The sequence below is a fragment of the Rhinolophus sinicus genome, linkage group LG15, assembly GCF_036562045.2.
Source record: "Rhinolophus sinicus isolate RSC01 linkage group LG15, ASM3656204v1, whole genome shotgun sequence".
In the NCBI taxonomy this organism is placed as follows: domain Eukaryota; kingdom Metazoa; phylum Chordata; class Mammalia; order Chiroptera; family Rhinolophidae; genus Rhinolophus; species Rhinolophus sinicus.
The window spans coordinates 22,332,799-22,355,290 of NC_133764.1; the positions used below are offsets into that span (position 1 = coordinate 22,332,799).

The 22,492-nt window shown below is 48.0% G+C and overlaps 2 protein-coding genes and 2 long non-coding RNA genes across 6 annotated transcripts in view; 1 reads left to right on the forward strand and 3 right to left on the reverse strand.

Moving 5' to 3' along the window:
* Positions 1-5,626: 5,626 nt before the first annotated feature.
* On the reverse strand, positions 5,627-8,457 carry CCL16 (C-C motif chemokine ligand 16). The gene is made up of 3 exons (XM_019732472.2): positions 8,266-8,457; positions 6,906-7,026; positions 5,627-6,495 (listed from the first exon to the last, which is right to left on the reverse strand). Exons 1-3 carry the CDS (start codon positions 8,339-8,341, stop codon positions 6,363-6,365), a joined length of 330 nt encoding a protein of 109 aa, XP_019588031.2. The 5' UTR covers positions 8,342-8,457; the 3' UTR covers positions 5,627-6,362.
* A 1,871-nt stretch (positions 8,458-10,328) lies between these two features.
* Positions 10,329-13,227, reverse strand: LOC141568794 (C-C motif chemokine 14-like). Its single transcript, XM_074319416.1, has 3 exons — positions 13,035-13,227; positions 11,003-11,117; positions 10,329-10,558 (listed from the first exon to the last, which is right to left on the reverse strand). Exons 1-3 carry the CDS (start codon positions 13,108-13,110, stop codon positions 10,429-10,431), a joined length of 321 nt encoding a protein of 106 aa, XP_074175517.1. The 5' UTR covers positions 13,111-13,227; the 3' UTR covers positions 10,329-10,428.
* A 1,660-nt stretch (positions 13,228-14,887) lies between these two features.
* LOC109447854 (C-C motif chemokine 14) lies at positions 14,888-21,276 on the reverse strand. Its single transcript, XR_012491985.1, has 4 exons — positions 21,120-21,276; positions 17,653-17,794; positions 15,797-15,911; positions 14,888-15,352 (listed from the first exon to the last, which is right to left on the reverse strand). It is a non-coding gene; the product is annotated as a C-C motif chemokine 14 (long non-coding RNA).
* The window catches only part of LOC109447853 (uncharacterized), a 74,945-nt gene continuing 69,734 nt past the window's right edge, over positions 17,282-22,492 (forward strand). For 2 of the 3 annotated variants that reach the window (XR_012491988.1, XR_012491986.1), the window contains exon 1: positions 21,612-21,728. This is a non-coding gene — a long non-coding RNA (uncharacterized LOC109447853). Of the gene's footprint in view, positions 17,658-21,611; positions 21,729-22,492 lie in introns of those variants that run through there. The other variant, XR_012491987.1, reaches the window with a different exon arrangement.

Sequence of the window (22,492 nt, forward strand, 5' to 3'; positions counted from 1 at the left end):
CCACGTTATGGTCAGAACAAAGCTGTGCATGTTCGCTGTGAGGGGCGAATATGGGGTAGGGTGCCCTCACCTCTGCTCCCCGGACTCCTTATTTCCCATAACACTGCCAACAGGGGTGTAAGGACATATCAGACTACCCTGAAAATTTTGGGGAGATGTGGGGTGGTTTATACTGCAGCAATGCCAATAACCTAGAATGAAATACGAGGTCTGACAATTAAGTTGGTGAACTTGTTGTATTACCGGAGAGTGGGCCTTCCTCGGCATGGTGTCCAGGTTCTTGGTGTCTTGAGCAAAGAATTGAATGAGATACAGAAATAAAGTGGTGAAAGAGCAGTTTATTAGAAGAAAGAGTACACTTCAAAGAGGTTGAAGCGGGCCCAAGCAGTAGAGGGTGGCTCAAGGGCTCATGATTAAAAGAATAAGTACACTCCAAAGGGTTTGGAGTGGGCCTGAGCAAAGGCAAGGCTCAAAGGGCTCAGACTGGGGAGGACTTGGAGTTTTTATCCCTTTTTTCTCTAGAATGGGCTGTTCCTTTCCAGGCTTGGGACCACTTGATTGACACCTGTGATTGACAAGAGGCTATTACCTCATCTTTTTAAACTGTGCATGTTCCTTCCCAGAATTCAGTCTGTTATAATATTAATGAACGCCCGGGCGTGTGCATGATATTATAATGATGGTATAATGAGGCCCAGGTGAAATGAAGGTCGTTGTGGCCTTTACTGAGCAGGTGTGAGTGAGCAGTTTAATCCAGTTGGGTATTTTGCACCCGTTTGTTTCCTCAGGGGTAGATAATTATAGTGAGAAGGGGAAGTTTTGGGTGGAGAGGGGAGGTCTTTTGGGTGGTCGCATTCTGTGGGTGATGGACGTGCAGGAATGCAGAGACCTGATGTCTATCTCTAACTGTCTGCCTTGTTTCCCGCTTGAGAGACGTGATCCCCATAAAATCTCTGGGAATTTGAGGGACAGGAGGTCTTTCCTTCTGTATCTGCTTCCTGCTGGGCAGAGGTGTAGAGCTGTCCCTACCTATTGGGGGATTCATGGAACTGTCACCCTATCTGATCTCAGATGAGAGGAAGGGTCTCAAGATCTGCCTGGAAGACCGTGTTGACTTCTTTGGTGGGGACTGGTAATCTCGCTGGGGTATCCTCTGGCCCCTGAATGAGGAAAAATAGATTTTGGTTAAACAGAGTCAAAATGTGGGCCCAAGAAGCAAGACCCAAAGCCATCCATGCAAGGTGGCTGTGTGACAGAAATTCTATTTAGCTTCGTGGAGCCTGTGGTCTTGTCCTCTGGTTAATCCAGTCATTTAGGTGGTGGTGTTCACCCAGGAGCTGGGTCTGGAATGGCCTGGAGCAGGGGCAGGGGACTTCCTATGATTCAGGCTAGGAACAATCATCTGTTTAAAATTAAAAAGCTGATTTGAAAGGTGATTAAGATCCGGAACCAGGGAGCTAAGAAACTGGGGGAAAGGGAAACTTAAAATCCCTATAGGAAAGAAAACTTAAAGGGTTTTCAGTGGGGGCTACTAGTTGGCCCGTATCAGTTGCAACACTTGCTAACCTGTTTTGATATCAGAGGGATTGTTCATTATGAATTTGTACCAAGTGGGCAAACGGCTAACCAAGTTTACTATTTGGAAGCGCTGAAAAGGCTGCGTGAAAACGTTAGATGACCTGAACTTTTTGCCAACAATTCATGGCTCTTGCATCACGACAATGCACCAGCTCACACGGCACTGTCTGTGAGGGAGTTTTTAGCCAGTAAACAAATAACTATTGGAACACCCTCTCTATTCACCTGATCTGGCCCCCAATGACTTCTTTCTTTACCCGAAGACAAAGGAGATAATGAAAGGAAGACGTTTTGATGACATTCAGGACATCAAGGGTAATACAATGACAGCTCTGATGGCCATTCCAGAAAAAGAGTTCCAAAATTGCTTTGAAGGATGGACTAGGCGCTGGCGTCGGTGCATAGCTTTCCAAGGGGAGTACTTCGAACGTGACCATAGTGATATTCAGCAATGAGGTATGTAGCACTTTTTCTAGGATGAGTTCAAGAACTTAATTGTCAGACCTCGTATTAGATATCTTCTGGTCTCCCTGTCACTTGGAGTTTCTTTCTGTTGATCAGTCTCCTTCCATGTTTCCTGATTTTTTTCTCTTGTTCTCCAGCCATCTCTCCTCTTTTCTCTGCTTTCCTTTCTCTCACTTCCTGTCCAGTTTGTATGCCGAATACTTTAGCTTTTTGCTTTTGTTTCTTTTCTCCCTTCCAACCCATGTCTTAAATTGCCATGTTCCATTCACTCCTAAACAAAAGCAATTCCTTTTTGAAGAACAACTTTTGGTGCCAGCTGCTAGGGTAATTGGCGTTTTCATCTAACTATATCACCTTCAGATGAGGTCAGCCCTGGGCCAGAAACTGGATCAATGGGAATTCTGTGGGCAGACTTATTGTGATATAATGGAATTCACTGGGGAGCAGGGGCTGGCTGCATTTTAGTTTATTATTATGTGTCGAAACTATAGCAGCTCCAGATAGAGGAATTGGCAGAATTTCATCACTGCTTGTATCCAAATTGAAGATCTTTTTGTCAGATAACAGACAATGTGCTATTGGTGCAACTGGAGTTTAAATTCTACCCATCTTGATGGTGAAGGTTATTAGATTTCTCAACACCTGAGTGATCAGCAAATGTAAGTTGGAGATGACACCATGACAGATTTTGTTGTATGTTTTCATTATAGACATAGCCCCTGTGGAGATTCAAAGTCACAGCCAAATATGTCGTATGGTACGAGGGGCAGTGAGACGCACCCTGCCCTGCCCCACTCAGCTAGACTTGCTGATTCCCGCCTGCAGGCTCAGGTGCTCCGTGGTGAGCAAATCCAGGCTGACTTGAGGTTACCCAGGGGCTAAGAGGCCTTTTTAAAGTTAGATCCTGGATGCAGTGCCCTGTCACTGGTCCCTGGGCCCCAAGTCACACGGCTCACTCCCAGGTACCTAGTGTCACAGTTGCCACATAAAAGGGGCTCAATAAATAGCAATGATTACTATGCCCTGTGTCTTCCTTTTTCTTGTCATGGGTTCCAGTTAAAAGGACATGGCTCCTACTTTGACTTTGGTTTTGAGTTCCTGTTACTTGTTCTCCAGTGTTCTGGGAGGACCGAGATCCTGTCTTGCCCTGAATTCCAAGCCTGAGTCTTTCCCCGGTGTCTCTCCATCCGTCTACCAAGGGTGTGTACCATTTTGCAGGATCGGGCTTCTGTTCTCATTTCAGTTATAAGATCCTAGTCGCTGAGTGGTTCCCAAAACTTTCTTAAAGACCAAGAACTGGTCTTGCTCTTGACACCTCTTTCCAGGAGCTTGGACCCCAGACTCTGAGGGTCCCCCTCTGCCTCCCCACTTCCCCGTCCAGGCAAGTGTGCCTGGTATTGTTGGTCTGTCTGTCTGGGTATTGCCTGCCCAGAAATTCTGTGGGGCTGTGCTCAGCTTGGCCCCCGGGGCTCGCTGTTTGCCTGAACAAAGGCTCAGCCTTGTCAATCCCTAGGCAGGATCCTTTGGTAGCCCAACAACGCTCTGCCTTTGGCCTGTGAGGCAGGACCTGGTCCCAGTGCCCGTCTCACCTTGTAGGGCAGGGCATAGGTAGGGTGTCGGGGGGAGGACTTGGTCTCTGACCTTCCTCATACTTACCTGCCTGAGAATTGGCTGAGAACCATCAGCTGTCCACGCATTTATAATTCGTATCAGTCCCATCCTCCTCTTTGGTGAAGTCATTGGAAACTCTTGATGATGATAAAAACAACTCAAATAATCGTTAGTCAAAACAATCATTGATATTTATTGAGCTTTCGTTTCCTCGGTGGCAGGCCCTAAGCTAAGTGCTTTAACTGCATCATCTCATTTAATTCCCATAGCAGCTGTATGGTTCTGGTCCAATTACTGGTTCCATTTTATAGGTAAGGACACTAGGGCACAGTGAGGTTAGTCGCGTTGCCTGATGTCATGTAGAGCTGGAGTTACAATAACATGTCGTGTGCCAGGTATACTTTATCTTATTGAAGCTTCACACCAACTCTCCTGAGAAAGGTATTATTCTTCCTCTTCTACAGAGACCCCGAAGGCCGCCTTGCATAACAGACAGATAGATGATAGAGAAAATGAATGGATGAATCTGATTGCAACCACATGAGAGACCCCAAATCATAGCCTTCCTGCCAAGCCTTTCCTGATTTCCTGTGTTTCTCTGATCCAAATTTCATCTCTCGGAGATCAAGTCCCATTCTTGTACTTCTGATTCCAGCATCGAAGGCTCTGATTTATCAGGCATCCCTTATTTTACTTGTGGTGACATTTTCTTTCAGGACTTTAAAGATGTTGTTTCATTGTGATCGCTCTGGTTTCTGATAAGAGTCTTAGGCCCTCACTGCCTAGACAAGGGGGTGATTGATGAGGCATGGGACAAGTGAAAGTGCTGTTGGCATAAGTGACAGAAGCCAAGATCTGCTAACTCCGGCTCACGTAAACAAAAGGGGGATACCCAGATGTTCATGGATAGATGAATAGAAAACCAAAATGTGGTACTATGGAATGTTATTCAACCCTAAGGGAATTTTGACTCATGATACAACATGGATAAACCTTAAAGACATTATGCTAAGAGAAATAAGACACAGAAGGACAAATACTGTATGATTCCACTTATATTAGGTACCTGGAGTAGTCAAATCCAAAGAGACAGAAAATGGAATAGTAGTTACTACGGGCTGGGGAAGGGAGGAATAGGAATATTATTTAATGGGTACAGAGTTTGAGTTTGGGACGATGAAAAAGTTCTGGAGATGGATAGTGGTGATGGTGAAATGTGAAAGTACTTAATGCCACTGAATTGTACACTTAAAAATGGTATATATTTTTTACCAGACACAAACTAGTACTGACCTAAACCAACAAAAAGTTATTCCAGAGGTGCTAAATGCCACCGTGGCCTTTCGGGAATTATAAAAAAAAATAAAAAAATAGAATAATGGGAAGAATGCTAGGTCATCTCCTGGAACTGAAAGACTAGCTAAACCTCCAAACCTCCAGTGGGGACAGGAAACAGGGCAGCTACAGGGACTTGAGTGCAAGAGTTCGTAGACTTCTTCCTTTGGGAAACTGCTCCAACAACAACCAGCAACCAGTTTCTCTGGTCCAAATGCCATCTCTGAGAAAGACTCTGATTGGCCAGCTGTGGTCAGGTGGCCATCAGGGTACTTTAGCTTCAGTCTGAATCCAAGTCATTGAATGGCTTGGGTGGTTTTCAGAATGATCGCTTCTCCAAATTTATTTGTTTCTCTTAATTATATAACTTTAATTGCCTGATTTTTGTTTTGCTTTCACCACAGCATTTTGGGGGAATGTTGAATTTTGTTCTGAGTCAGCTTCCTGCTGTTGAGCTGGAGGCTGAGGGGTAATGAGAAGGGGAGATTGAGTATGTACATCTGGCCTTGGTGCCATGTAAACTCTCCAGCCCCCAACTTTGACAAAATTCTCAGGTGAATATTGAGAAGCCCCTGTAAAAACTGAGATTAAGTTTCTTCCATTTTAGCAGGAAGGAGGCAGGAAGTTAGGAATCAAGTTGGCATAAAGGAAATTTTCTTTATTGAATGGTTGAGTTTTGGACCAAGATTTTTACCCCCAACCTAGTCCAATGCCCTTTCCCTGCCCTGAAAAGCTTAGTGTAGCAACTAGAGCGCTCACCTCTTCTTTTGTTTTTGAACTCTCTGGGGGATGTTCAATGTCACCAAGGTTGGGGGTGGGGTGGGCGTTGGGGAGACCAAATCTCTGAGGGGGTGGAGGTGGGGATCTAGCAAAGCCTCAGGCAAAAGGGACAAAAATCATTAGTATATGAACTTTCCCACCCTGGTCTGCTAAGAAAAAGTTGTTTTAAGAGAAAAGAATGATAGAAGAAAAAAGAGATCTAGAAAAAGGATAAAGATGGACAGGACAAGCCAGGAGTTCTGTGGGGCTCTTAATGAGTCAGAGGTCAGAGATGGCTGGACCTAGTAGTGTAGATGGCTGGTGGATTGGTGTGAGGGGAGGAATTGAAAGCAGAGCAAGGAGAAGGGTATGAAAGATGTTTTTCTGTGTATTAAGAATATAGGTCTGCTCACCTCCCTTAACTGGCATTTCCTCCAGAGATTGAAAAAATATTTGAAATAACTTAGTTTTTGGATCACTGGCTTGTTTCTCTGAATGTGACTGTTATTCATTCACAAGGCTGCCTGCGTTTTCGTTACACTTTTCTTTCCTGAACCTGGGCTTCTCCTGAGGCCCGATCATCGTGGGGAGTTGAGGAGCTGGGCTTGGCCTTTCTATGATCTAATAGATTTAAACTGGGCCACGTTCTTGGGGGGTAGCAAAGGTAGGCTGGGATCTTCAAGGATATCTTTCACCCATTCCTTTTTGGGATCGACGCAGATCTCTCGGTTCTTTTTGGTGACGAGGCTGTGGAGGCAGAGTTAGAGTGTCATGGGTCATGGAGGAGAATGGGGGTCCAGTCCACACTCCCCCACTTCTACCTCACCTGGGACTTACCTAGGCCTCCCCCATCTGGTCTCCTCAGAGGGCCACCCTCTCCGGCCTCTTGACTTCATCAACCCTTCTTTGGCCTCTTCCCCACTCAGCCTAGACCCTCAGGCTTGCGTTTCATTATACCCACCATTTATGGGGCAACAGAGCTATAAGTAGCAAAATCAGGAATTAAACCCAGGCCTGTCCTGTGAGATTCAAAAGCTGAAGCCTTTAATCACTAACTCTTCTGCTTCCAGCACGGAGACTTCTTGGTTGTGTGCAGCCCATTCTGGCCCCAAATTCCCCTTCCTTCTCCACAGAAATACCTGGAGGGAAGTGCTTACATGATGGCTGGCAGGTAACAGTTGAGGGTCTTTCTGTAGCCCACCACCAGTTTCCTTGGTAATACTCTCTCATGATACTTCACGCAGCATTTGGGTGGAAGGTTCACTGACTCGGGAATTTCTGAGGGAATCACATTGAAAGCTGAGCCAAGGAGGCAGAGAGGGAGCCCATGGCGGCCCACCTCCACCTCCCGTCCACCACATCCCACTCTGCTGATGGCAAAACCATCTGTCAGCAGGGACTGATCATAGCTGGTGGCAGAGCTTGGAATATCTCGAGAGCACCATTTGGCTGATCCATGCTTTGGGTGAGCCATTTTCTCTTCCAGGAAGCCTGAACCCATTGCATTGCACAGGCCTGCTTGAACTTCCCAAAGGGTATTGTTGCCCCCGCCCGACAACCCCCCCGCCTCCCCAGGTGCACCTCTGCACAAAGTGCCCTTCATGGCCTTGGTTCTCAAAGCAATGTTTACAAAGAGCAGGGGGAGCCCGAGAGTGTGTGGGCACATTACATGGTGTGCACAACCCTTGCTCCCCCCGAATATTTATACAGGCAGAGTTGGGCCAGACAGCACGCCAAGTGTAGGCTTAGGGAGAAAAGGACTGGGGCAGCTGAAGGTGGGTAGGTGGAGGGACTGAGTGTCTCAGTCCTTTCCCTGTCACCAGGTCTTCATAAATGATGGTGGGGGCAGGGCGTGGGCAAACCTTACTCTCCATAGCTCCCAAGCATCCTGTATCCAAAACCTTTTAACCCCTTTCCTCTTTTGCACAGACTTTACTTAGACCTAGGCTGGGGGATGGAGATGGGGGCTATGGAACCCTAAATGGCCACTTAGGCATTCCACTGGGACTCCTGTTGGCTGCCTCAGTCTCAGCAATCTGTGCCTGGCACTGGGAGGAAGGGGTGTCTAGGGTCAGACTCCTTATTCCCGTGCTTCGCCCCAAACGTCACGTCAGCCTGCCTCCCCAGCACCCTTCGTCCTGCTCTCCCAGACAGCAGCCTTTCCTCATCCACTTGCCTTGCCTGCCTCTTCATTGCATACGTTCATTATCGTCTCTTCTGTTACTTCCTTGGCTTCTCCTTGTAAAGGCTTGATGTGACCTTGAAGTAACCTTACATCAGAGTTACTGCTGACGTAACCTTGACTCAGCTTCCTGGAACCGCCCAACCCCGGAAGGACCTGGACCACACCCCAGCTCTACTTCCAAAAGGTAGTTTGAGGACAGCAGCCCCACATGCAGAGGAGGAAAGGCCCCCAGGGATGATGACAGACACCCGACAGCACTCTTGGTGTCACCTCGATGCCAGCTTTCCTGTTCCCCTTTCTCATTGCTGCCCTACAGGGACAGGTGGACTCACTTGACTGAGAAGCAGAAGTGGTGGTGAGGGTGAGGGTGAGCGTGAGGAGGAGGAGGGCAGCCACAGAAAACCTCATCCTTGTGGTGGGGCCGTTCAGCTTCAGGGGAGAGCCGGGCAGGGATGTTCCTTCTTGCTGCTGGTTGTTCTGTCTCTGACCTCTCAGGTCTCTGGACTCTGACCACTTCAAAGCAAGTGGAGGAGGAGAAACCACGGGCCTCCCTCAGTGTTTGTGGAAGGGAGGGCGGTGGAGGGCAGGACCTGGGGCAAAGGTGAATTCAGTAAGATTCAAATTCATGTGAAAGAAAGGACAGAGAGGGAAGAGGTGGCAAATGTGTGCCGTGTGCCAGCTACCCTGCATACCCTGTTTTACTTATCCCTCACAGTTTTGACGTAGAGATTATTTCCATTTTACAAATGAGCCCATTGAGGCTTGGAGAGGTTAAATTGTCCAAGGTCACCTGGGTAGGAGGCAGATCGGCAGTACTGAAAACCAGGTCTGTGTGATTTCACCACTTAGCCTGCCACTGTCTATATGTTGGGGAAGAAGGAAGGAGGGTCGAAGTGCCCGTTTCCCCAGGTGACCAGTTTTTGGGAGGGTGAACATAAAGCAGGATTAGAGAGCACAGACTGAGGCAAGGGTAGGGTTTAGTGGCCTCGGAGAGTGATGTCCCCCCATCCCCTGTCTAAGGACACGTCACAAACTATGCTACTACTACTCCAACAAGACAATGTGCCTGGTCCTTGGGTTTCTGTTTTTTGCTGAGGTGTGTGGCTAATTTGTCCGTATTCTCATTAATCTCTTTGGACCTTGGACCCTAAACCAGCTTTAGGTCTAGTTGGTTGATCCCTCCTGGTGTCCTTAGTATGGGTTTGTCCGGCTTGCCACCATGGCCAATGATGGCCAGCAGAGGGCGCTACTACACCATGAGTCTGACAACGTGCGCCTTTCTCCGCGAGTCCCAGCTGGGCCCTGTGGCTTTGGCTAAGGCTGCCCCTGCCCCTCAGCATCTTCTCTCTGCAGGTGCCCATTCCAGGAACCAGCTCCATATTGAAGGCAGCATTCAGAGGAGAGATGGAAGATATAGCGGATTTTGCTGTTGATGGACCGTGAGCTTTAGAGGGACGGGGGTGTGTTTCATAGGAGAGGGGAGGGAGGCAGGGGCAGAACACGGAATATGAAGATCCTTATGGGGCTTTCTGTTTGGCGTGACTGCTCACAAACAGGGAAAAACATATAATGCATTTAGTCCTGGTGGGTCGAAGGCAGTTAGTGGTAGTGAAACTGGCTTTTCGTGAGGATAAGGAGGGTGTGTATGTGGGCTACTCCCTTGACCTCTGTTTTTATGGCGGCAAGGAGGTCTGAGGAAACCTGCTTGTACCTTTAGCATGCAGGCCCCTCTTGGCCCTTGTCTGTGGAGGGCTGGGAGGAAGAGTGGCGGTTGCTCCTACCCTGGGCACGTTCTTACTCCAAGTATGTAGAGCTCCTCATTGATCCCTGAAGATGGGTCCGAGAGCCTTTGGGAGCAGCTGGGTGCTATTCTTGGAGCGTAAGTCTCCTCTTCATTCCTGTCTCATTCCATCCGTCCGTCCGTCTGTCCGTCCGTCCATCCATCCATCCATCCATCCATCCATCCATCCATCCATTTTCTGAGCACCTGATATGAACCAGGCCCTGGGGGGGATACAAAAATGAGTCAAACAATATAGTTCAACCTAATATATGTAAGCGGACAGGGAAGAATAAAATATGTCCATGAGTCATTCTTAAGCTTTATACTTGTAAAGCTTAAATAAGATAATGTACACAGAAGGCACTGAAAAAGTGGTGTGTGTTATTATTGCACTTATTTATTGTGCAAAGGTGGCCCTTTCCCTGAGTGTCTTTATCGTATTCTGCTCAGCTTCCCACTACGCACATTGCAGGCCTGACCCATTTTTCGCACCGGGTTCTGGCCAAACTTCTGCAGAGCGAGGCTTGATGCTGAGGGCGCCACCCTGGGTTGGGCTCACCAGTGTCTCAGTTCACCGCCAATGGGTAAATTCAGTAGAAATGAATGAGGGCAGGGGGGCATGATTGGTCTTTAATTCAAGGCAGGGCAGCTCCCAAGAGGTCGCTGGGGCTGAGAGTTGTGGGGGGTGGGAGGGTGGCTTGGCCTCTTCTCTTTAAGATTCTGAGTTGTGCTCTTGTCCACTACGTCCGGGTCCCTCAGAGCTCCTCAGCTCCTTGATGTAGTCTTGGACCCAGGCATCACTGGGGTTGGCACAGATGGAGTAGCCCTTGATGGTGATGAAGCTGTGGAGAAAGGGAGACGGATACAAACCAGAGGTCCAGCCGCTGGGAAGCGAGAGCTTGTTCTCCTTTCCTCACAGCCCCTTACCTGACCTAGGCTGGTTCTCCTTCCTTTGTTAGAGGCGGCCCAGGGCCATTCTCCTTTCTGAGACCTGCCCCTCAGGGCCCCTAGACCCTTCTAGTCTTGCTGTCCCCGTCCAGGAAGTCCCTTCTGCCTTCTGTTCCCCTCCCTTGAGGCCTCCCCAGCTGTAGGGCCAGCTTCTTCCTGGCTCCCCGCAGGCCCCAGATAGGCCAGAAGGCCCCCAGGTTGCCCCTCAGCTTCCTTTCCCTGTGTCTGCACACCCGAGAGGCACCCTGCGGAGTCCCCATTCTGCATCCTCCCTGCCCGCTTTTGCCCCAGACCCTGCAGGCTCCATCTCCCCAGGGTGGTGTGTGGGTGCCACCTACACAACTCCAGGCTTGAAGCACTGGCTGCTGGTCTCATAATAATCTGTAATCCGTTGACGCGGGATTTTGTTGGTAACGTATTTGGAGCAGCACTTTGTGGGGTGGTAAGGTCCTCCTGTGGAGAAAGCATGGAGGGAAGCTGAGGTTGGGCCCTTTGTTCAGGGCAATTCCTGCTGCTGCTTCTGTGCCCCGAGGGGTGGGAGAGGGCTGGCCCTGCAGAATTTGGAGAGGGGGCCCTGGAGGAAGTCAGTCCTCTCGTCTCCCTCTCCCTCTCTGTTCTATGACTCTGGGTCCTCTTGTGTTCGTCCTCCATCAGCAGCCACCCTGCTTCCCATTCTTCAACCCTCCCGGAAAGACTGGCTGATGACTCAGCTCCAGGACTGAAGGGCAGCCCAGCCCTGACCTTGTCAGCCAGCACGCGCGATCCCTGTGGGCACACTTGCAGAGACACTCCACATAGGAGGGATACTTGGAAGAATTCCCAACAGGGATTGGGACATATACCATTTGGGAATGCAGACCCAGCCCCTCCACGTCCCTCCAGGAGGGGAGGAGGCCCACACCAAGCCCCAAGGACAACGGCCGGGGAGTCAGGACCCCCAGATTCTAAGCCCACCTTCCGTTTGCTGCTTTTGTGCCCATCACCCCTTCCTTCCCTTCTGTCTCCTCATCTGCCAAGAAGTCTGTTGGAGTGGATTGGGGTTTTCTTACACGGAGTTCTCTGGGGCTCTGGGAGCTTCAGGGACTGTTTTGGAGGTACTGATACATTTGAGAGGGAGTAGGACCCCATTCAACCCTTTTATCTGCTTTACATATTGGATCCCGGTGTAAGCTTTTGCTTGAAGGAAAGGTTTCATGGTCTAACATTTTTTTTAAAAAAATCACTGGATTAGGTGATATTTCACTTATTTTCTCATTCTGAAATTTCATGACTATATAGGAGGTGCGAGGTGACAGCAAAGCCACACCAAACTTAAATGATAGACATAACAGGAAAGATGTTTTAGACCCAGGGCTCTGTACAAACAAGCACCTGCTATGGTTACGGGTGGGGTGATTGGGACATGCATGATGTGTGACCAACCTGGACAGTAATGCGAGTGGCCTCAGGGGTCACCGAGGGTAGCTGGATGCTGGGGTGGAAAGGGAAAGGCATGGTCCTCCATTCCAGGCAGTGTCCTCACTCTCTGAAGAATGAATAAGGGGTGACCTGGTCCAGAGACCCACTCCCACTGCATTCCTCTGAGGGGACCAATGACTTTTCAGAGAGGCAAATCAAACTGTCAACATTCCCATTAATGTTAGACTAACTTTATTTCAACAACCTTCTGTGTTTCCCCTTAGTTTGCAAAAAGGAAACGAGGTGAAATTGAAGGGTGAGGAATAGTTTGGTTTGTAAAGGCAGATCATCCTAAGAAATAAGCTGAAAAATAAGCTGCACAGACTTTACTTAGACCTAGGCTGGGGGATGGAGATGGGGGCTATGGAACCCTAAATGGCCTCTTAGGCATTCCACTGGGACTCCTGTTGGCTGCCTCAGTCTCAGCAATCTGTGCCTGGCACTGGGAGGAAGGGGTGTCTAGGGTCAGACTCCTTTTTCCCGTGCTTCGCCCCAAACGTCACGTCAGCCTGCCTCCCCAGCACCCTTCGTCCTGCTCTCCCAGACAGCAGCCTTTTCTCATCCACTTGCCTTGCCTGCCTCTTCATTGCATACGTTCATTATCGTCTCTTCTGTTACTTCCTTGGCTTCTCCTTGTAAAGGCTTGATGTGACCTTGAAGTAACCTTACATCAGAGTTACTGCTGACGTAACCTTGACTCAGCTTCCCCGAACTGCCCAACCCCGGAAGGACCTGGACCACACCCCAGCTCTACTTCCAAAAGGTAGAGTTTGAGGACAGCAGCCCCACATGCAGAGGAGGAAAGGCCCCCAGGGATGATGACAGACACCCGACAGCACTCTTGGTGTCACCTCGATGCCAGCTTTCCTGTTCCCTTTCTCATTGCTGCCCTACAGGGACAGGTGGACTCACTTGACTGAGAAGCAGAAGTGGTGGTGAGGGTGAGGGTGAGCGTGAGGAGGAGGAGGGCAGCCACAGAAAACCTCATCCTTGTGGTGGGGCCGTTCAGCTTCAGGGGAGAGCCGGGCAGGGATGTTCCTTCTTGCTGCTGGTTGTTCTGTCTCTGACCTCTCAGGTCTCTGGACTCTGACCACTTCAAAGCAAGTGGAGGAGGAAAAAACCACGGGCCTCCCTCAGTGTTTGTGGAAGGGAGGGCGATGGAGGGCGGGACCTGGGGCAAAGGTGAATTCAGTAAGATTCAAATTCATGTGAAAGAAAGGACAGAGAGGGAAGAGGTGGCAAATGTGTGCCGTGTGCCAGCTACCCTGCATACCCTGTTTTACTTATTCCTCACAGTTTTGACGTAGAGATTATTTCCATTTTACAAATGAGCCCATTGAGGCTTGGAGAGGTTAAATTGTCCAAGGTCACCTGGGTAGGAGGCAGATCGGCAGTACTGAAAACCAGGTCTGTGTGATTTCACCACTTAACCTGCCACTGTCTATATGATGGGGAGGAAGGAAGGAGGGTCGAAGTGCCCATTTCCCCAGGTGACCAGTTTTTGGGAGGGTGAACATAAAGCAGGATTAGAGAGCACAGACTGAGGCAAGGGTAGGGTTTAGTGGCCTCGGAGAGTGATGTCCCCCCATCCCCTGTCTAAGGACACGTCACAAACTATGCTACTACTACTCCAACAAGACAATGTGCCTGGTCCTTGGGTTTCTGTTTTTTGCTGAGGTGTGTGGCTAATTTGTCCGTATTCTCATTAATCTCTTTGGACCTTGGACCCTAAACCAGCTTTAGGTCTAGTTGGTTGATCCCTCCTGGTGTCCTTAGTATGGGTTTGTCCGGCTTGCCACCATGGCCAATCATGGCCAGCAGAGGGCGCCACTACACCATGAGTCTGACAACCTGCGCCTTTCTCCGCGAGTCCCAGCTGGGCCCTGTGGCTTTGGCTAAGGCTGCCCCTGCCCCTCAGCATCTTCTCTCTGCAGGTGCCCATTCCAGGAACCAGCTCCATATTGAAGGCAGCATTCAGAGAAGAGATGGAAGATATAGCGGATTTTGCTGTTGATGGACAGTGAGCTTTAGAGGGACGGGGGTGTGTTTCATAGGAGAGGGGAGGGAGGCAGGGGCAGAACACGGAATATGAAGATCCTTATGGGGCTTGCTGTTTGGCGTGACTGCTCACAAACAGGGAAAAACATATAATGCATTTAGTCCTGGTGGGTCGAAGGCAGTTAGTGGTAGTGAAACTGGCTTTTCGTGAGGATAAGGAGGGTGTGTATGTGGGCTACTCCCTTGACCTCTGTTTTTATGGAGGCAAGGAGGTCTGAGGAAACCTGCTTGTACCTTTAGCATGCAGGCCCCTCTTGGCCCTTGTCTGTGGAGGGCTGGGAGGAAGAGTGGCGGTTGCTCCTACCCTGGGCACGTTCTTACTCCAAGTATGTAGAGCTCCTCATTGATCCCTGAAGATGGGTCCGAGAGCCTTTGGGAGCAGCTGGGTGCTATTCTGGGAGCGTAAGCCTCCTCTTCATTCCTGTCTCATTCCATCCGTCCGTCCGTCTGTCCGTCCGTCCATCCATCCATCCATCCATCCATCCATCCATCCATCCATTCGTCCGTACATCCATCCATCCATTTTCTGAGCACCTGATATGAACCAGGCCTTGGGGGGGATACAAACATGAGTCAAACAGTGTAGTTCAACCTAATATATGTAAGCGGACAGGGAAGAATAAAATATGTCCATGAATCATTCTTAAGCTTTATACTTGTAAAGCTTAAATAAGATAATGTACACAGAAGGCACTGAAAAAGTGGTGTGTGTTATTATTGCAGTTATTTATTGTGCAAAGGTGGCCCTTTCCCTGAGTGTCTTTATCATATTCTGCTCAGCTTCCCACTACGCACATTGCAGGCCTGACCCCTTTTTCGCACCGGGTTCTGGCCAAACTTCTGCAGAGCGAGGCTTGATGCTGAGGGCGCCACCCTGGGTTGGGCTCACCAGTGTCTCAGTTCACCGCCAATGGGTAAATTCAGCAGAAATGAATGAGGGCAGGGGGGCATGATTGGTCTTTAATTCAAGGCAGGGCAGCTCCCAAGAGGTCGCTGGGGCTGAGAGTTGTGAGGGGTGGGAGGGTGGCTTGGCCTCTTCTCTTTAAGATTCTGAGTTGTGCTCTTGTCCACTACGTCCGGGTCCCTCAGAGCTCCTCAGCTCCTTGATGTAGTCTTGGACCCAGGCATCACTGGGGTTGGCACAGATGGAGTAGCCCTTGATGGTGATGAAGCTGTGGAGAAAGGGAGACGGATACAAACCAGAGGTCCAGCCGCTGGGAAGCGAGAGCTTGTTCTCCTTTCCTCACAGCCCCTTACCTGACCTAGGCTGGTTCTCCTTCCTTTGTTAGAGGCGGCCCAGGGCCATTCTCCTTTCTGAGACCTGCCCCTCAGGGCCCCTAGACCCTTCTAGTCTTGCTGTCCCCGTCCAGGAAGTCCCTTCTGCCTTCTGTTCCCCTCCCTTGAGGCCTCCCCAGCTGTAGGGCCAGCTTCTTCCTGGCTCCCCGCAGGCCCCAGATAGGCCAGAAGGCCCCCAGGTTGCCCCTCAGCTTCCTTTCCCTGTGTCTGCACACCCGAGAGGCACCCTGCGGAGTCCCCATTCTGCATCCTCCCTGCCCGCTTTTGCCCCAGACCCTGCAGGCTCCATCTCCCCAGGGTGGTGTGTGGGTGCCACCTACACAACTCCAGGCTTGAAGCACTGGCTGCTGGTCTCATAATAATCTGTAATCCGTTGACGCGGGATTTTGTTGGTAACGTAGTTGGAGCAGCACTTTGTGGGGTGGTAAGGTCCTCCTGTGGAGAAAGCATGGAGGGAAGCTGAGGTTGGGCCCTTTGTTCAGGGCAATTCCTGCTGCTGCTTCTGTGCCCCGAGGGGTGGGAGAGGGCTGGCCCTGCAGAATTTGGAGAGGGGGCCCTGGAGGAAGTCAGTCCTCTCGTCTCCCTCTCCCTCTCTGTTCTATGACTCTGGGTCCTCTTGTGTTCGTCCTCCATCAGCAGCCACCCTGCTTCCTATTCTTCATCCCTCCCGGAAAGACTGGCTGATGACTCAGCTCCAGGACTGAAGGGCAGCCCAGCCCTGACCTTGTCAGCCAGCACGCGCGATCCCTGTGGGCACACTTGCAGAGACACTCCACATAGGAGGGATACTTGGAAGAATTCCCAACAGGGATTGGGACAGATACCATTTGGGAATGTAGACCCAGCCCCTCCACGTTCCTCCAAGAGGGGAGGAGGCCCACACCAAGCCCCAAGGACAACGGCCGGGGAGTCAGGACCCCCAGATTCTAAGCCCACCTTGCGTTTGCTGCCTTTGTGCCCATCATCCCTTTCGTCCTTTCTGTCTCCTCATCTGCCAAGAAGTCTGTTGGAGTGCATTGGGGTTTTCTTACACGGAGTTCTCTGGGGCTCTGGGAGCTTCAGGGACTGTTTTGGAGGTACTGATACATTTGAGAGGGAGTCTTGGGTATAGGACCCCATTCAACCCTTTTATCTGCTTTACATATTGGATCTCGGTGTAAGCTTTTGCTTGAAGGAAAGGTTTCATGGAAAGGTTTTTTTTTTTTTAAATCACTGGATCAGGTGATATTTCACTTATTTTCTCATTCTGTAATTTCATGACTGTATAGGAGGTGCGAGGTGACAGCAAAGCCACACCAAACTTAAATGATAGACATAACAGGAAAGATGTTTTAGACCCAGGGCTCTGTACAAACAAGCACCTGCTATGGTTACGGGTGGGGTGATTGGGACGTGCATGATGTGTGACCAACCTGGACAGTAATGCGAGTGGCCTCAGGGGTCAACGAGGGTAGCTGGATGCTGGGGTGGAAAGAGAAAGGCATGGTCCTCCATTCCAGGCAGTGTCCTCACTCTCTGAAGAATGAATAAGGGGTGACCTGGTCCAGAGACCCACTCCCACTGCATTCCTCTGAGCTGACCAATGACTTTTCAGAGAGGCAAATCAAACTGTCCACATTCCCATTAATGTTAGACTAACTTTATTTCAACAACCTTCTGTGTTTCCCCTTAGTTTGCAAAAAGGAAACGAGGTGAAATTGAAGGGTGAGGAAGTTTGGTTTGTAAAGGCAGATCATCCTAAGAAATAAGCTGAAACAAGGTGGCTTAGATGCCCCCCCCCCCCCCCACACACACACTGTTGCATTTCCCCTCGGGCCATACCTTAGCAATGCTGCTTGTGTAAGGCTGACCCTGGAAGCAGGCAGGGCCCGCATCTCAGGAGACAAATAGACAAAACACTATTTCCCAGTCTCCCTCGGGATAATGTCCCCCAAATGAGGTGGGCCAGTTTTATGCTTAATGGCAAAGAGAAATGAATTGAGGGAGTAGAAAAGCAAGCTGGCCTCACTCCATGGTGGGGAGGGGGACTGGTCCTGAGGAGGGTGGGGATGAAATCAGTTTAAGAAAACACCAGAGCTCCTCCTAGAGCCCCTCCTCCTCATCTTCCCAGCAGCCTTATCTCTGCTTGTTTCCCCACAAGGACCAGGTTGGAAGGAAATCAAGGCATTGCACTCACTTGGGGTAAGTTCACTTTTGGACCCTTGGGGGATGGTGATGATGATGACGAGGACGCAGGAGATGGCAGCTGTAGAGACCTTCATTCTTCTGTGGAGGGAGCCGCTGCAGGAGAGCTGGCCTGGTAGGCACTTCTGAGGCTCCTGGGCAGAAGAAGTGTAGAAAAATGATCCTTGAGGCAAAATATTTTTATAAATAAGGGAACTGAAATGTCAAAAGGAAGTAGAAGGCAGTGGATGCCTCAGCGATGTCATATCCTGCACGTTTGTTGAGGGTGGAGTCAAAACTTGGGCAAGTGATGCATGCTCTCGCTGCCTCAGTTTCCTCAACTGCTGATACAAAGATGAAATGGGCTAATATTCATGAAGCATTTGGGACAGTGGCTAGTGTGTAACGCAACCATGATATAATGTTTGCTACATAAATTATCTACTGAGCATTTCCTCACCCCAGAGTATGGTGAGGGGCTGGTGATGAGACTGGGAGCTGAAGGTTCTGCTTAAGAGTTGAAGTGAGGATTTCCTAGACCTGACATGGGGGGGCTCAAGACCTTATCCTGTTACCCCAAACCCCACCCTGATCTCCAGACAAACAGATCCTGAGTCTTCAGCCCCGATGTGGCTTTGTTCTGAGGCCTGGAAAGGGACACTGGACACATCCCAGCCTTGAGATCTTTGCTAAATCTGAGACATTGGCCCCCACTCCCCATGCTTGTAGTCTATGCCTAAGGAAGGGCTTATATCAAAGGGTTAAACTTATTCCCGCTAGGGATGGGAGGCAGTTTCCTCCCTGAGAGCCACCTCTGCAGACTCGCGCTCCAGACTCTGAGGCCTTCACCATGCTCTTCTTGAGGGCACACGCCCCATTCTAGTTGCTGCTGTGGTTAGAGAGCTGATTACAGCCTCTCTCCTTGACTCTTCAAAGCAGGGAGCATCTGTTCTTTATTTTTGTCCATTCACGCAGAGCCTAGTGATTTACATAGCAGGTGATTTATAAATATGTGTTGTAGGAGAAGGGTGAATAAATAAATCGAGCTGGTCTAAGTATGTATATCTCACAGGAAGTAGATGAATTCTCATGGTTAGGTGCTACGACACGAATTTATTAGGAATTTTCTGTACTTGGTGTCATCAATAATAACTCTATTTAAACACCTAAAATCAAATGATAACAATTGTCATTAGGAACACTTTAAGGAAACAAGTTGTTTCTGAGAAAAATATGAGTTGGAAAGAAATACTGTTCACTATTTTATTTTTGTGGATGCTAGCCTACCTGCCAAGTTGTTGCTAGGAGCTTTATAAGAAATTCCTTTATTTTTCCAAGCTGTTATTGAGTTCCTGTCTACATTAGTCTGGATATGCTAATTGCTATAACAAACAACCTCTAAATCTCAGGGGATTAATTAAATATAGTTTATTTTTTTGCTCATGTCACAGTCCAGAGTGGGCCAGCAGTGAGATAAGGGTGTGTGTGTGTTGGGGAAGGCTGTTTCATGCACCCATTTAGGGACAAACCTTCTTCTATCTTGTGATGCCACCATTTTCAACGTAAGTCCTCTAGGTTTCTTACCAAAGGGGACAAGCAGAAAGGGATTGGAAGTTTTCTATGGGCCAGTTCTGGAAATGGTATAAATTACTTTCACTTATATTCTATGGCCAAAGTGAAGTCACCTGGCTCCAACTTAATGACAAATGTATGAAAATATAGCTCATCTGGGTGCCCATAAGGAAAAGGGAGTAGGGTGTAGTGACCACATCACTTCTTTGTCACAATATCAAATGCCAGGTACTGGGCTAGATTGGAGGGTGGAAATGAAGATGACCCTGTTCTTAGAGGACTCGTAGCTTAAAGAGGGACTCAAAAAGGTAAATGAAAATTGCAATCCAGTGGGATGAATGGAATTTGGTAGCAACATAATTAATTAGAGACCTTAAATGTTCTTCTGTTGCCCACTGATGAGCATGCAGTGCCTCTTTAAAAAAATGTTAAAAATGTTTTTTAAAGCAACAACTATACATTGATTTAAAAAATTTAATAATACAGAAAGCGTATATGGGACATAAACTTTTCTGAGTTCTTGTTTGCCTGAGAAGTCATTACTCATTCTTCACACTTGACTAGTATTTTTTGCTGGGTATAGAATTCTATGTTGAGAATATTGAGAATATTTTGGGGGGAACTTTTGTTTGCACTGATTTGATTTTTTCCTTTTTTTTTAAGGAAAATTTGAGTACTTATTATGTATCCTTGTTTTTCCTCTTTTTAGAAGATTTTAGTATTATTTATCCTCGTTTTCTTACTTATTGGCATGAAAAGGTGATCCAGGCTTATCTTATACTTTGCCCCCACTCTGGAATCAGCCATTTCTCTAATGAGTCCTGCTTCCTGTTAGTGGAGAATGGTTTTGAGAAACCAAGATCTGGGTGCTTAAGACACTCATGCTTTGGGAGTGGCATTACTTTTAGGTCTGAGCTCTCAGTGGAGAGAACTAGGAACTATATTGAGGCATATATGCATAAGTGTGTGTATAAATGTGTATCTATTTCTGGTATATCGATTTCAGACATTTATAGCAATTTCTATATCATCTGTCTAGCTATATGAAAAACCGAAAGTTTATACCAATACATTCAATTCCAAATCAACACCACAGAGTTTATTTTTGTCTTTTCTTTCTGTATGTTTTCCTCCCTACTCTCGCAGTGAGAAACCGGGCTCCCATTAATCTCAATGTGTTTACTTCTTTTCTCTATCCCCTGTATGTAACAAATCTTCTGGCCACACTGGCTATATTCTCAGTCCCAGCCCCACTGGCCTGAACCATGTGGGTCCAGCCCTGGTGGAGTCTTGGCCCACACCAAGAGAAAAGAGAATGAGCTGTATTACTTTTTCAATCTTGTTTGTTGTTCTAAAAGAGAATTAGTAAAAATATGGCTGCTTCCATTCAACCTTTTATGCCTTGATTTCTGTGCAGCTCTATTATAAAACTTCTATACAACTTTTAAACACATTTGTTTTCTAGCTATTTTGCACAACTTCCAAGATTTTTACGTTTAAAAATTCAATTTTGATTGTCAGACTTATTTAACCATGTTTACACTTTTGCCAGTTGTATATTTCTTTTATAATTAAGCAGCTTTGAAAGGTAAGTGTGGGGACAGAGCCCCAGAAAGCAGTTTCCAGGCTCTTGGCCTCACATAGAAAGGTGCTGGCTTAGGTAATAAATGGCCATCAACTGTGATTGGATGGCCATCAGCTGTGGCCAGTTGGCTGTCAGCTGTAACCAGTGAGCCATTGGCCACTAATATAACTGCCATGGCTACGCTAGTAGAAAAATGGGGGCTAGCAAGAAGATGGTGGCTGAGCTAGCAAGAGCAGATTGCAGAGAGGCGGATGCTGCAAGCGAGAATATAGTGATATGACTCCCCCATCTATGGCTCCGTGGGTGTTCCTTTTTGGCCTCACCATATCCTGCGTTCTTATGTGGGGAGCGGGAGCAGAGACTCCACAGGCCGTCCCACATGACACATGGCGCAGCGAGCAGGGTCTCCCTCATGACAGTAAGCTTCATCATGAAAAAGTCAAGTGTCAACACAAGTCAAGAATTGGTCTCTGTTGTTCGTCCTTGAAAAGACAAAGAAGATTCATTTTATCAATTATTTGAATTTATTTTTTGGTTACTAAAGAACTATGTGCTTTTTATAAAAATGGCAACAATGCTGCAGTTACAAAGTCAAGAGTGAGAGCTCCTTTTTAAATTTCCACTTCACCATGAAGCATCCACATTACCTGGGAACTTGTTAGAAACACTGATCCTTTAGCCTCAGACCTACTGAATTAAAATTTCTGGGGCTGGGAACCAGCAATCTTAGTTTGGCTAGTTTTAACAAGCCCGCCAGGTCATTCTAATGCATGCTAACGCTTCAGAAGCCCTGATCTGTGAGACATACGTAGTTTTATTGTTCTTCATGTTACGTGTATTATGTTTCACAGATGTTGCGTTTTTCACAAATTGAAAGCAAGACCTCCACCAGCGTTGCAGTGGTCTGGAACCAAACCCACAATATCTCTGAGGTATGTATGCCAGTAGTACGGCTTCCTAACTGGTGTGCTTCAGTACAGTGGTGTCGTCAGCCCTTGGGGAGCCTGACTGGAGCCTAAGGAGGCCTATGTCCCAGGCTGGTTGATCTCAGTACAAACAACCTCATTGTTCTAATCCAGTGTTGCATAATTTGGCTATTTCGTGATGAATTAGATATGATTCTTGCATACAGATGTCATATCTTCTTATTTTCAGTCTTCTCTATGCACTGAAATATTCTTGAAGGGCAGGGATCTAGTTTGTTTTGTTGTCATGGTTTTCTAAGGCCCACAATGTATAACATACAGTAGTCACTCAATAATTATCTGTTTGAGTGACAATAAATACCTGTTTCAGGATTTCAGGAAAAAGGAGATAGGTTCTCTGACTGGGATAGTGAGGGAAAATTTTATGGTGGCACCTGAATTGAACCTTGCAGGATGGGTCGAGTTTTGCTGGGAAAAGTTGGGATGAGGGGCGTTTCTGTCAGAGGCGCCACAGAAAACAAGGAAGCAATAACAAACATTCTGTTTTTGAGGACTAGGATGTAAGAATCTTTAGAGTATGTGGGTCTCACACAACTGACCCAGATGTAACATGCCATTATCTCCTCTAAGACCTCAAAGACCTTCTGTGATTGACAGATGCTTGGTCAGAAAGGAGACTCTCAGTTTCCATCCTTCATTTCTTGTCAGCTGCCTTTGTCATGACCCAAAGGCTTGACTAGGAGACATCTGGTTCTCTGCCATTCGTGCTG

What these genes read in the sequence shown, in the direction of transcription:
- CCL16 (XM_019732472.2), bottom strand. Translation starts at nt 8,341, where the DNA reads ATGAGGTTTTCTGTGGCTGCCCTCCTCCTCCTCACGCTCACCCTCACC. An exon ending in CACTTCTGCTTCTCAGTCAA is followed by an intron (nt 7,027 to 8,265) that starts GTGAGTCCACCT and finishes TGATTCCCTCAG; the next exon opens with AAATTCCCGAGTCAGTGAAC. An exon ending in TGTTACCTGCCAGCCATCAT is followed by an intron (nt 6,496 to 6,905) that starts GTAAGCACTTCC and finishes CTGCCTCCACAG; the next exon opens with CCTCGTCACCAAAAAGAACC.
- LOC141568794 (XM_074319416.1), bottom strand. Translation starts at nt 13,110, where the DNA reads ATGAGGTTTTCTGTGGCTGCCCTCCTCCTCCTCACGCTCACCCTCACC. An exon ending in CACTTCTGCTTCTCAGTCAA is followed by an intron (nt 11,118 to 13,034) that starts GTGAGTCCACCT and finishes CTTTCTCCACAG; the next exon opens with GAGGACCTTACCACCCCACA. An exon ending in TGCTTCAAGCCTGGAGTTGT is followed by an intron (nt 10,559 to 11,002) that starts GTAGGTGGCACC and finishes CTTTCTCCACAG; the next exon opens with CTTCATCACCATCAAGGGCT.